At 33.2% G+C, this 13,940-nt stretch overlaps 1 protein-coding gene across 1 annotated transcript in view; it reads left to right on the top strand.

Moving 5' to 3' along the window:
• Flo2 (Flotillin 2) overlaps positions 1-13,940 on the top strand; it is a 255,373-nt gene that overhangs the window by 206,613 nt on the left and 34,820 nt on the right. Inside the window, exon 3 of the mRNA XM_064218255.1 lies at positions 1,965-2,166. Coding sequence (XP_064074325.1) covers positions 1,965-2,166 — 202 coding nt within the window. The remainder of the gene's footprint in view (positions 1-1,964; positions 2,167-13,940) is intronic.

The following is a 13,940-nucleotide window of genomic DNA, read 5'->3' as shown; positions in this document are numbered from 1 at the left end:
AAAGTATTATAAAGGTTATTTAATTTTTTTTTTTATTTCGATATTTTATCGTAATAAAAAAACCATATATGTTTTAATAAACAAAAACCTAACCAAATCAGAATAATTATGCAGATGACAACCACTTCTAATAAACAAAAATTTTGACAAAAAAAAAAACCGACTTCAAAAGAGAAAAAAAATAATATGCTCTAAAAAGTAAAAAATAATTGCTTATTATTCTACAACTTAATAATCAAGTAACTTATTCTACTTACCAATATGTAGGTACGTTCTGTGTTTCCACGCAGGGAGATAAGTATGTACCTACCCACTTTAAATCTAACTTAACACAAACCTATGAATAACAAACAATGATTACAATATTTTTTAGATTTAAACTATGTAAAATGAAATTAAAAATATTTAGACTATTTAAAAGTCAGCAAAGTTATTACGATAATATATTATAGATAAAATTATTGTCCTTTATAATAAAAAAAGGATCATTAAAATTGGTTGGCACAATTTTGAGTTATTCACCTATTTATCGCGCACATACATAATGCACATTTAAGACTTATATCGTTTTCATAGGGATACCATCATCGTAACAGGATAAAATTAAAATGGGACCCCACGGGAAGCACTACCTTTCAAACAAAAAAAAATTATCAAAATCCAGTGAAAAGTTATGAGGTAACAAACATATAAAAAACAAAAAAATACAGACGAATTGATAACCTCCTCCTTTTTGAAGTCGGTTGAAAACAAACAATATTAACTTAAACGTAATAAGATAAACAAACCGAACAATAAGAAGTTTAGATTGTTTCTCCTTTGGTGTTATTATTCCATAAGGTGATTATAGTACAACCGTGTTGAATATGCTTGAACGTAATAGAATTTACTTGAAATATTGAACTACTAATTTATTTGTGTAGTCATTTTAATCGATATTCACCTATTTGCTTATTTGCATAATTTATTTTCTCAGTGATGATTAATCTGCATCGGTGAAAGTATCGCTCGCCATTTTGAACTTTTTTACGTGTGTAATGTAATTTTTATACCTTATTTATACCGTGAAACGTTTGAATTGTTTACTTGCAAAGTACGAAGGAATGTTCATTGAAATTTTATCTTATATCGTAAGTTAAAACTACAGCAGATTATGATTTAAATGTAATCGATTTTAAACGATAAAAAATAATGAGCAAATAAGCTGATAACAAAACCTAATTTTGATAAATAATTTAACTATTAAGAATGTTAATTTTTTTAAGTCGTTATGTGCATTGCTACTTCGCAGAACTACACCCGCGGGTGAGAGTGGCGAGCGCGGCGGCGGGGCTGACCCGCCTCCCCCTCAGCCGCCGCCGCGCCCCGCCTGCTAGCACACTCTTAACAAATAGACATATAGTGTCACGGACTTTTTTTTTATTATTAAAAGAGGAATATATCTTTCATACACATTTTTTGAGTAACTTAAAACGTTTATGTTGCGCACGCATCGAAAGTCCATAAATGTGAATAATTTTCCCCGTTTTTGCAACATTTCTCACTGTCGCTGCGCTCCTATTGGTCGCAGCGTAATGTTATATAGCCTAAAGCCTTCCTCTATAAATGGACTATTCAACAAAAAAAGAATTTTTCAAATCGGACCAGTAGTTCCTGAGATTAGCGCGTTTAAACAAACAAACAAACAAACTCTTCCGCTTTATATATTAGTATAGATTTTAGACCAACCTAACCTCAACAAAACAAACCCCAGTTTTACGAATTACTTAACACAACGAATATTTACTTGTTCCCTTCCGATTTGTTATATCGAGGTTGCACTGTATAATAAAACATATTCGAATACACATGTAATATGTCACCTAGCAACCAATGCAAATCATTTCTTTTTGATATAATATTTGTTTTAATTTAAATCGTTAATAAATTTTCGTTTTGAATTAAGAATGTTAATAAATTTTCAGGTTATGACATTGAATCCAATGTGCGAGTATGTGGAAACTGCACAAGGAGTTCCGCTAACGGTCACCGGAGTCGCTCAGTGTAAGATCATGAACGAAGATGAATTGCTAACAACGGCCTGCGAACAGTTCCTTGGGAAGTCCGTTAAAGAGATCAAGATGACTGTGCTGCAAACTTTAGAAGGTCATCTGCGTGCAATATTGGGTGAGTTATTAATGTCTACTTTTTTAGAAGGATTCTCTTCGCTCTACAGGGTGTTTAATTTTTTTACAGTGCATACACAAAAAAATAATGAGTTACAAAAGAGTTAATTTTAAATGATGTAATATATACTAATATTATAAAGAGGTAATTTTGTTTGCTAGCGATATGTTGATAAACTCCAGCATTGATCGAAATAAAAAAAACACTGGTTATTTTTTTTTTCTGTAATTAGCTACAATATTCCTCAGTGCTACAGAGCATAAATTATGTTTATATCATATAATTTTCTTTATAATAAATTGTAGCCGAGCGAAGCCGGGGCTGGTCGCTGGTATATCCACAAATAAACAGCTTATAGAATTTGTAATCCACGCCATCTGGTTCTACATAGGATTACTAACGAGGCCAGTCAGTTCTTTAAAACCAAACGTTCTCAGCTTTTTATGCGAGTTCGCATAGATGGCGCTTGTGGTAGTATGGCGCTAGTTTGCAATTTAAATATAATCAATATTTCTCTTTTTAAGTTTATGTCAACAGAAAAAATAAAAAAATAATTTTCAGTTACTTTATTTTCATTAAAAACTTTTGTATAGGGTTGAATTTATATGCAACGATTTTGGAACGACTGTTTTTATTGTTCACTTATGGGGTATGCATTTGTCGATATTAATAATATAAATGCTAATGTCTGTCCTTCTGTCTCTCTGGACAAACCACTCAACTGGATTCGATGTAATTTGGCATGGAGCAAGCTAGATATAGATATTTTTTTATACCTAACACCTAAAGACATCCCCTAAAACGCGAAAGAAATCCCAGGCGACGACTATTATGACATAAACGTATATATATGTTAAGAAATTATGTATTCATTAGAAGACGTTTGTTTTGTAATGTCCAACTAAAAAAGCTAACTATCCTGTATACATAAAACTTAGACAAAAAGAGGTAGTTTTGAAGAAGGTTTTAGTATCGTAGGTACATTGTAACACAAGGTCGAGCAGCACAACGTCTGTCGACAGTTTTGCTTGGAAATAAAAAAAAAACATCCTCACTGGCCTTTTGTCGATAATAGGGATATCTTGAGTATTCCTTGATTATTGTCCTATTTAACTATTATAAAGTTATTGTTATTTTTACAGTCTTCTGGCATGGAACCTACTCTATCATAGCCTTCTGGCGTACTGTCAAATATGATAGATACTGAGATTTAGACATAGACAATTTTACTATTTTTTATAATTGTAGAATGCATTTTTTATTTCATTTCTTTCATTCATTTTCTCTACAGGCATGTGTGTCTTGGGATACATTGGTTTCTTTATATTTATTATATTTTTACTCAGATTTATAAATCACAATATTAAACATTTTTACGTACAAGTACATCAACGCTTAATCAATTAGGTACTTTGTTGAAGTTTTTCGTGTAAGACTTTAGCTCATCTGCAGTTATCGTATGTTACATCTAAACTGTTATACGCAGTATTGTTGTGCTCCGGTTTGAAAGATAAGCTTATCAGTGTAACTACAGACACAAGGAACATAACACTTTAGTTCCCAAGGTTGTCAATACCTATGTGACTACTTACCACCACGTGACCTATTTCCCTGTCTGTTTGTTACCTCGTCACGTCAAAGCCACTGAAATGATCGTAATTAATTTTAACATTAAAATATCCTACAGACTGGTTTAGTATACAGGCTTGTAAATTACGCGAGATAATACATTTGAAACGGACGGTGTTGAATTTGCTTCGAAATGTCTGACAGTCAAACGGCTTTACTTATAAACGTTCTTTAGTTGAGTTTTAACTTCTCAGTTGAGTCAGCATTGATCTTGCATTTGTAGGAAGATAAAGATAAGATACAACATTGCGTAACTAATGATTCCTAAAGAAGCTATATACTAATATTATATTCTCTTTAATCTAAATTATCTTTAAGGTTTTTTTGATGCAGTGTATACATTATAAAGCCATATTAATTTATATGACTTTTAAGTTAATTTTGGATTTAAATTAATATTTCTATACTAATATAATAAAAGGTGAATTTCGTTTAGTATGTAGGAGTCAGTCTCCGGAACTAATGATCCAATTCTGATAATGTGTTCACTGGTAGAAAGCTACGTTATTACTGAATACTCTAGAATATTAATTATATTTATATAATATAATTTTTTAATTAATAAATTATATACAAGCGAAGCCGGGCTGAATCACTATTATCTACTTTATAGATAAAGACTAAAATATTCAATTATATTCCCGTTCGTACATAACAAGTGAACAAAATACAGACTTGGATTATTCTGTTAAGTTTTATTTGTGTCGTTGTTGGATCGTTACCTTGTATCTAGTATATCCATACGATTGAAACAAAACCACGTAAACGTCTACGTCCACACTTCTGTCGTATCTGGGTCACGTTCTACATGGATCTGTTTGTGTGGCCATTGTTATAAGACCGAACATATTCATAATCATGTTCATTTGTAAGTAAAAGCGTGTCGTTGTGCTCCGGCTTTGTTTTCCACAGCCATTCAAATAAATAGAGGGTAAATATTTCGACGTAAAAGAAAAAATAAAAAATGTATGTCTGTTTGCCCGGATTTAAATTGAAAGGTGAAAATTTTAATATGCAAATAACTGGATTCTTTGTCTTTATTACATCAAAATCGATTGAGTTTATCAAAAGTTTTCTCTTTAAGTATAAGCCCTAGTAATGGGTAAAACGATTTTCATGTTTCGGTATTCTCTCGGGATAGGATAAGAAGCGTTGTTTTGCTTCCGTTAATATTTGTTAGGTTTTAAGAATATTTATTATTCTATGTTTATGCGCGTAAAAAGGCAAGCGCATGGTTCGGTAAAGTTCAGTAATAAAGCCTTTTTGAAATATTTTCGTTCACAATATTAGCTTAAATAAAAAAAATAGTGTCATAAGTTTAACGTAATGATTATTCAATTTATAAGCGATAAAAATTATAAATGAAAGTGTATCGTAAAATTATAATCGTCAATTTGCAGGATGAGTAAGCGTAACTCCACGCACAAGGGACGTAACATCTTAGTTACCAAGGTTGGTGGCGGACTGGCGATGTATGGAAGGTTTAATATTTTTTAAATGCCAATTTCAGGGGCAATGGTGATCACTCAACATTCGCCTGTTCACCATCATATAAAATAAAATAAATTATGAAAAATAAATAACTCAGATAAATAAATAAGTTCAAAATGTAGTAAATTTATTGGTACAAACTTTTCTAATGCGTAGTTGAGATAGTTTTAATATAATTGTGCTATGATTAATATATTGTGTTGTTTGTGTGTTTAATTTTATATTGATACACTTGATCTAATTCGTCAGCTGATAACGGTCTACAGGCACACTCTGTCGTGTCTGCAATCTTGACTGTGGCCTGGAAAATGTTGGCCGAAAAGTCGACGCACTTGACCTAAAGCCGGTCATTGATCCGAATCGCCTTTCGCGTGTAATTGAACTTCCTATATAACAAGGCCGAGTAAAATGATTGCATTGTGCAACACATTTCCACATCATAATCTGCATAGAATGTTTAAATATTATTAGTTGGTTGATCTAGATAGTTTATAAAGCCGCAGTTCGTGAGGTTCTAGATTCAAACGCGGAGTCGGGCTATTAAAAAGTTTTTGGGTTTATCTGTCAAGACACACATACATATATATATATTATTTTTTTAAGGTTATTACTATTATTATATAATATGTCCCGCGCAATTGGCAATTTTTTTTTTATGTCAGCCGTGGCTGAAATCTTTTAGGATGAGATGAGATGAGATTTATCTCATGTCAGTATAAATACTGATCAAGATTTATTCAGCAATAAAAGTAAAGATGTAAATTGGCACTGCTCAAGATATAATTGGTCAACTCTTCAGCTCTTATATCTGTTCAAATTATTGTTTATTCAATCTGTAGACGAGATTAAGCTAATAAGTTTCTCTGTTTCTTTGAATGCGTCAATCTCAGGAACTTCTACTCCGATTTGAAAATATTAAGTTGTCTATTAGAATGAACCTTTTTAAAGAACATGGGTAAGCTTCTCAATATTTCCTTACTTAATTACGCCGCCAGCTGGTCTATTGATATTCAAGCCGTAGAACTTCTTACGAGAAGGAAGACCTACGATTTATCCAAATTGACCACACATTTGCAATCTGTTAATTTTTATATAAAAAATAATATTAAGCAATATGATTACTGGCACAGTTTTTTCTTTGAGTAAAATTTACTAAATGTTGCTAATTTTGAGTAATTCCTAACTTTTCTATATTCTCTCAAGTAAGCTTTGTTTGGCTAAGGAGTTGAGATGAAAGGTAAGACTATGTACGTACCCCACCCATCCCATCAGACGGTTTGCCAATTAAATATGCCAATTGCTGATCACGTGGTTAATCGAATACATAATTATATAATTTACATACAATTTGGTATTTTCTACAAACAAAATATACATCGGTGTTACTTGACTTTATCCCCTAGTATATTGTAAGCATACCGTGTCAAACTATAGCTTAGTTTTTGAAGTGAACGTAAAAGATAGCAACGCCGTGTTACAGTGTTACTGTAGCCTCGAAAAAACAATATTGTTGTAGGAACAAGCTCAACAAACAAGGGTGTTGTAGTGTCAGGGTCGCACACGTGTGATGTTACCTTTACAAATAGTTCTCAATCGTAAATAGCTTCATCCTATTTTGTCGTGTATATCTATTTACTGGGTGGTTCTACTTAAACGTATAAAACAAATCGATTAAAAATTCTGTTCATTCTGAGTATATTATCTCGACAGCATTACAGCGACAGGTTACACAGTTCCTGCTTTGTTTGATTAAGCCACGAATAAGTCTCTTATCTTTTTGATATAATTATTTTATATGATATTTATAATACAAAAATAATATAAAATGATATAATTTAAGCGCTTTTGCACAGTCAAACTATTTTAGTTATTTATTTTTAAATATTCTTAATTAATCTGTAAACACCTTTTCAATCAATTCCTAATTGATTTAGTTTTAAGTGTGAATTTTCCGTAGAGTCTGCTTATTCTCGGTAGCAGAGATTTTACTATTTACTTTATCGATAATTAATATTATGTACGTACATAGTTACTTTTTTATAAATGAAAGTTTAATGTTAAAAAATAATATTCGTAACCTATGTTAAATAAGATCCAATCAGCTCTCTTTTTAAATTTACTAAACCCCCCAAGACTGTAAGATTGTTTTCCGGTCCTACCCTACACTTACAATACGCTTTACCGTCCACTACCGTCCACTACCGTCCACTGTCCGTTAACACTTTGAACTGTCATTTCCGAGGCGTTATTTAGGTCGTGGTCGAATTTACTAGGCCAGGCAAAATGTGGAGTTGTGACAATATAATTATCTATCGATGATAGACACAAAGGTAAAGTTAAAGGTTAAGGCTTCCAGATCTGTCAGCTATGATGTAGAATAGGTGGTCAAAGATAGCGAAATAGCGAGTGAGCGTGACGCGGAAGAATTATGCAAAAATTAACATTTTAATGAACCGCAAACAATGTTCAGCGTTGCCTTATAAAAGACAAGGCTGTCTAAGCATACGAAGTGGCGCTTTAATCGTTGAACCTCTTTTGTTCCAATGCCAAAAAAAAGATTTTTTTTTTATAGTTTATGGTTGCATAGTACACTAATGAATTTTTATTTTGATCGTTTATGTGACGTCACAAACTCGTATATGGCAAAAGCAAAAATGTCGTATCTTATAACTTCTTAAAGATAAATGTTCGAAATGGAATACTGTTTAATATTCAAGCAAACATTTCCTTAACCTAAAATAAACTGAAGTTAGTTCCAGTCTGACAATGCAGTTTATTGACACTCGAGTAAAGCCCAGACTTCAAGTAAACAAAGAGGAAACCAAACGGCTTTCTAAATGACTTTTGGTAAACATTAAATCCGAAATCTACAGGACTCACTAAGCTTGTTAAACCCTCGGCTAAGAAAGGGGAATCCAAATGGTGGCAATGTATTTCGCCTTAGGGCACTGTCACGGAGAAGAAGGGTATTCCACGCATGGTCTTTTTTATTATCTGACTTGACGTTATGTTGATGTTATTAGCCTACTCATTCCTTAAACGAAGGCAATGGACCTGTGCCATAAAAATCTGTATTCCGAATCCAAAGACTTCGACCTAAGATTAAAAAACAAAAGGTAAATAGTAGCTATAGGATTATTTACGACGTATCAATATTTTGACCCTTCGTTTCGCACAACCGGGAATTTGTAAACACACCACCAGCGCGTGCAAAACCCGTCGCACGCGCCTATGTCCCTTAATGCTACGTATAATATTTCTCAATTCAGACACGCAAGTATATACCCGCGCAAGTTTTTACGGACGCCCTAAAGATAATGATACCAAGAACGCTTCGTTTAGATGAAGCTGCATATTAAATAATATCATTTTCTTTCCGTCTTAAAATCCAAATGCTTTCTTAATGCGCCTCAACACATAACAAAGGCATTTTATTTTGAGCATTGATTGTGTTTTATATATCCTTACTAATATTATAAATGCGAAAGTAACTATTTATCTCTATCTATAATAATAGTAACAGCCTGTAAATTTCCCACCGCTGGGCTAAACCCTCGTCTCCCTTTGAGGAGAAGGTTATGAACATATTCCACCACGCTGCTCCAATGCGGTTTGGTTTATTCACATGTGGAAGAATTTCGTTGAAATTAGACACATGCAGGTTTTCTCATGATGTTTTCCTTCACCGCCGAGCTCGAGATGAATTTAAAATACAAATTAAGCACATGATATTTCAGTGGTGCTTGCCCGGGTTTGAACCCGCAATCATCGGTTTAGATGTGTGCGTTCTTGGGCCATTGGGCCATCTTGGTTCTTTCTATCGAGGTCGTTATTGTTATGATATAATTATCAATAAGATGACAGTTATTGATTAAGCGATGGCAGCGCTTGACGATTCCAAAGTACTCATAAAAGTATTTTTGATTCAAATTCAATCAAAGTAATTATTTTTTAAAGCGTAAAATGGGTTATTGTTACTTTTACCTTTCCGATTGTACTTCGATACGTGCGTGGTATCACGTAGGCTTAGAGAACGGAGCCCGGTGTACACTAACCTATTACAACGGGAAGTGTAACATGACCTAACAAAATACGCTTGATTTTCTTGCTCTGTAGAGCGGATCATTTTACGCAAAACACACACAAGCATACATCTTGTCTTGTTTGTAGGAACATGACTTTCTTGTTCTATAGAGTGGATTATATAACGCATAATACACACAAACACATTGCTGTCTGCATTGATTAGCAATAATTAATTTCACATCCTTTTTTCTTCAAATTGAATCACTACGATAACTTTTTGCTAGTACGCTTCTGTAGGCGATAAATGTTATTTTTTGTAAGTAATAATGATTAAACATTGCTCAGAGGCTAATCCCCTAGTATCCTTAGTCCAATTTAAGTAGAAGCTAATTGATTTTATCTATTTTTAACCATGATACCGTCGATATACCTTCGATACACATTGAAGTGAGAGCATGTAGATGTCCCACTCCTGAGCTAAGGCTTCCTCTCATTATAAGGAGAACGTTTGGAGCTTTGGCTGCTCTCATGCGGGTTGGTTTACGCGGATATTAACACACGCGGCAGAATTTTATTGAAATTAGACACATGCAGGTTTCCTCACGACCGCCAAGCACGAGATGAATTATACACACAAATTAAGCACATGAAAATTCAGTGATGCCTGGGTTCCTTCGATTAATGCATAATGCATAGAATAATATGCCCTTAAAAAGGTGTTTTATAATAATACCTTTAAAAACCCTTTAGAAACGAATGCCTTCTTCCGATGTGACTTGTGGAGTTGAATGTTTAGTGGGATTAATTTATATTTACATTTCGTGTTTATACAATGTTTGGCAACTATTCCTATAATAATATTTACGATAGCATATTGAGATGCATTTGTAAAGGTGGGACTACACTTGGTTCCGTGTGTTCGCGAAGCGATATCGTTTTGTTGACCAAATATTTTTTGTATTTGCAAATATGTATCACGTATTCCATTAACTGAAACTGCGTAAAATTTTTAATACAAATACCAAAATAATTGCTTATCCATAAAAATATGTACTTATCTAGGCAACCAATAGCATTCCAATCACACTAATGTTCGGTGACCATATTCAAGAAACGAATCGTTTTACTCGCGGATAGTAGAATTGCCATAGCACAGCAATGGGACATCCAAGTTGTTACTTTGCCCTAAGTATTTACTCGATATAAATAATTTTTTTTTGTAGACATTAATAGTTTTTTATTTTAATATTATTTATAAATCGGCAATGAATAAGCCGTGTTAATATTTTGAATTATCTTTGTACGATTGATATTAGAGCCTTAAGTTTCTAAACCCAGGTGGTAATTGAACAAACAACCATGCATCGCACTTGGATTCAATATCTTTTTAATGTAAAAACATAAATACGAACTTGGGATTTCGACAGTCTGGCCCGGGGCCTTGGGCTCGTCTTTCACATGCCCTTTGGGTTATAACGATACTGCATAGCATGTAGAAGGCGCTTGTTACGAAAGTATATTTTTAGTGTTATTTAACTATAGAATGATTACTGTTATTGTGTATTCATTGGCTCATAAAGAAACGTGAAGGTCAGATCGTAATTATTGTTATTTTTCTCGATTTAATTTTTAACAACGTTTTTAATAAAATACGCAGTGGCTTTTATTTTACATAAGTTTGATTGAATTTAGTAAATATAACACACTAAAGCCGTAAACTCTAATAGCATAAAACTTCTTCAATAAGAAGCTTGTATATTTGAATAAGGAGTGGGTTTTATACACGTAAAATAGTTACTGTTATCTCAGTGATCAGTACCGCATGTATTCCATCAAGAATTACTAGTTGAATCTTAGTTATTAATGATGCACTTCCTTTCGATATCGGTCAGAGTGAATATTGTTAAAAGGCGGCGGACCAATTGCTACACACTATAAAACAGTCTGCTTGAATGCCTCCCCCACCGTCTGTCTCTCTGAACGCAATAAACTCGAAAACCATCAAACGTATTTTCATTTGTATTAATTAAAGTTTTGAGTTAATTGGCTGAAATAATGCGATGATTGTTGAAGGTGTCAGAAAAAAACATGACATTTATCATACTGGGAGATTTATTGGCGAGCTCCGCGTAAACCAACATATTTATATAAATTCCGTATATAGTTTTATGTAGATCCTTGATCTATCCAGCGAAGCCCGAACGGGTAGATTGTATACAATAGTGCAGGACTGTGTACGTTAACACAAGGCTTTGGGCAAGCCCGTCTGGATGGATACCATCCACCCATCAGATATTTTATCGCCAAACAGCAATACTTTGTAATGTTGTTCTAGTTTGAAGGGTGAGTGAGTCAGTGTATCAAGGGACGTGACATCTTAGCTCCCAAGGTTGGTGGCGTATTGGCTATGTAAGAAATGGTTAATATTTCTTAAAGCGCAATTGTCTATGGGCGATAGTAACCGCTTACCACCAGGCGGCCATAGAAACATCAGTTCCCTCCCTCTCATAGTTTAGGTAGACGGTAATCCATGATGAGATCAGGTACACGACTAACGGCTATTCGCGCATTCTAAGCAACGGGATTGTAATAATTGCTTGACAGAAAACCTTAATAACTGTTCAATTAGTTGCGGTGTGTCTATAATTATAAATTTAATGACTGTTTGTTTTTATCATATTGAACATGAAAATATTCAGTTTCATAAAAAACTTCCAAACACAATTTACTGGGGGGATACACACAGTTTATAGGGAATAGTTAAAGTTCTTAATATAAGTTAGTTTGAACTAAACTAAATAATGGCTAAATTCCAAATCTGGCATTCAAAGTCTAAAGTTTTGTCTGCATTTCCGAAAGTAATTATTTCTGTTCAGCGCGGAAATACTGCCAACATTCCAACCATTTTTTTTAGAGTCAAGGTGATTCTAGAATTTTTTAAGCGCTAAGTACTTATATTTAGAATGATTAAAAATGATTAGATTTTAAATAATTAAAATAAGATACAATAAAGTATCTTGGTTTTTATGGCGCTGGATAATATTTTATAAAGGTAAATTTGTATTATAGTAACTTTTAATACTACTTCTCAACCTATCGTCATGAATCTTTAAACACATCTTAGTTCCCAAGTTGGTGGCGCATTGGCAATATAAGGAATGGTTAATATTTCTAATAGCGTCATTGTCTATGGGCGGTGGTGACCACTGTATATCCTGTACTCGGATAGCTTATTCGCTCGTCCGCGTACCTATATCATACAAAAAACTTATCAAATTGAATTTTGCTTATACGCTGTCTGAGATTTATCTTTGTACGATTGTTATTAGAGCCTTTTTTTTGTACCAGGTCAGAGAACAGACAACCATCGCACTTGGATTCAATTACTTTTTAATATACAAAAATATATATGAACTTGGGCCTCAGCATTTCAACAACCTGGGGAACGGCCCTTGGGCTCGCGTTCTATGTGCCCTTAGGGTTTAAAAGGTACTGCCTGGTATTTATAAACCGTTAGTTACGAAAGTATCAAGTTTTTAGTGTTACAAAAACCTGTATACAACATTGTTCAATAGACAGACCGTCTCACGCAAAATGAATTGTTAAAATCGGACTGGTACTTTTAGAGATCACTGCCTTGAAACATATATACAATCTTTCCAGGTTGTAAAATGTAAATATAGATTGTTTACAACTATTATATAAATATTGGACAAATTTATTTTAAATGATAACTCATATTGTGGTTTGTTGTAATTAAGATTATAGTTTCACATTATCAAGTATTATCACAATAATGACGTGATTGTGACTATTTTTGGAACGTTTAATTGAAAACCAATAATATAATTAATTGACAGTTATTCCTTAGACCATCACATCAGATATTCTACCACCAAACAGCTATACTTACTATTGTAGTGTCCTGATTTGAAGGGTGAACGCGTCAGTGTACGAGGCACAAGGGGCATAACATCTTTGCTACCAAGGTTGGTGGCGCGTTGGTGATGTAAGGATTGGTTATTATTTCTTACAGCGTCAATATCTATGTTCGGTTTTGACTATTTGTATGTATCATATGAAAAATATGCCGGTTCACCTATATATTACATAACAAACCTTACTGTAAGAGAAGACTAACGTCGTATCAACGCGAGAACAACCGAGGTATTGATCAAATTATTTGTGGGCTCATAAATAATGAGATAATTTACAACGGTTCGGATATACACGTGGCAGTTTTTCATCCGGCAAGTGCTGGTTTTCTCAAGATGTTTTCATTACCGCCGAGCACGCGATTATTGACACTTTTCGGCGTTTATTCAAGTCTCCACTGTTAATATAAAATTATTATAAATTAAGTATTCTTATCAAAATAAAAATATTATTTATTTGATTAGGCTCATAAATGCTCTTTTATATCGCCATGTACAATGTTAAGTTCTATGTAAAACTACCACCCGGTTCGGAAAGTAGATTCTAATGAAGAACTGCCAAGAAATTCAGTAGTTATTATTTTCTACTAATTTAATTATATAGTATGTCAGTAAAATATAATAATCAATAAATACTAAGTCTTCATCTTCTATCAATAAATACGAATTTTCATTTTTAATATACATTTTATA

The sequence above is a fragment of the Vanessa tameamea genome, chromosome 21, assembly GCF_037043105.1.
Source record: "Vanessa tameamea isolate UH-Manoa-2023 chromosome 21, ilVanTame1 primary haplotype, whole genome shotgun sequence".
In the NCBI taxonomy this organism is placed as follows: Eukaryota; Metazoa; Arthropoda; class Insecta; order Lepidoptera; family Nymphalidae; genus Vanessa; species Vanessa tameamea.
Note: the sequence above shows the minus strand (reverse complement) of the source record. Positions and strands in the feature narration are given on the sequence as shown.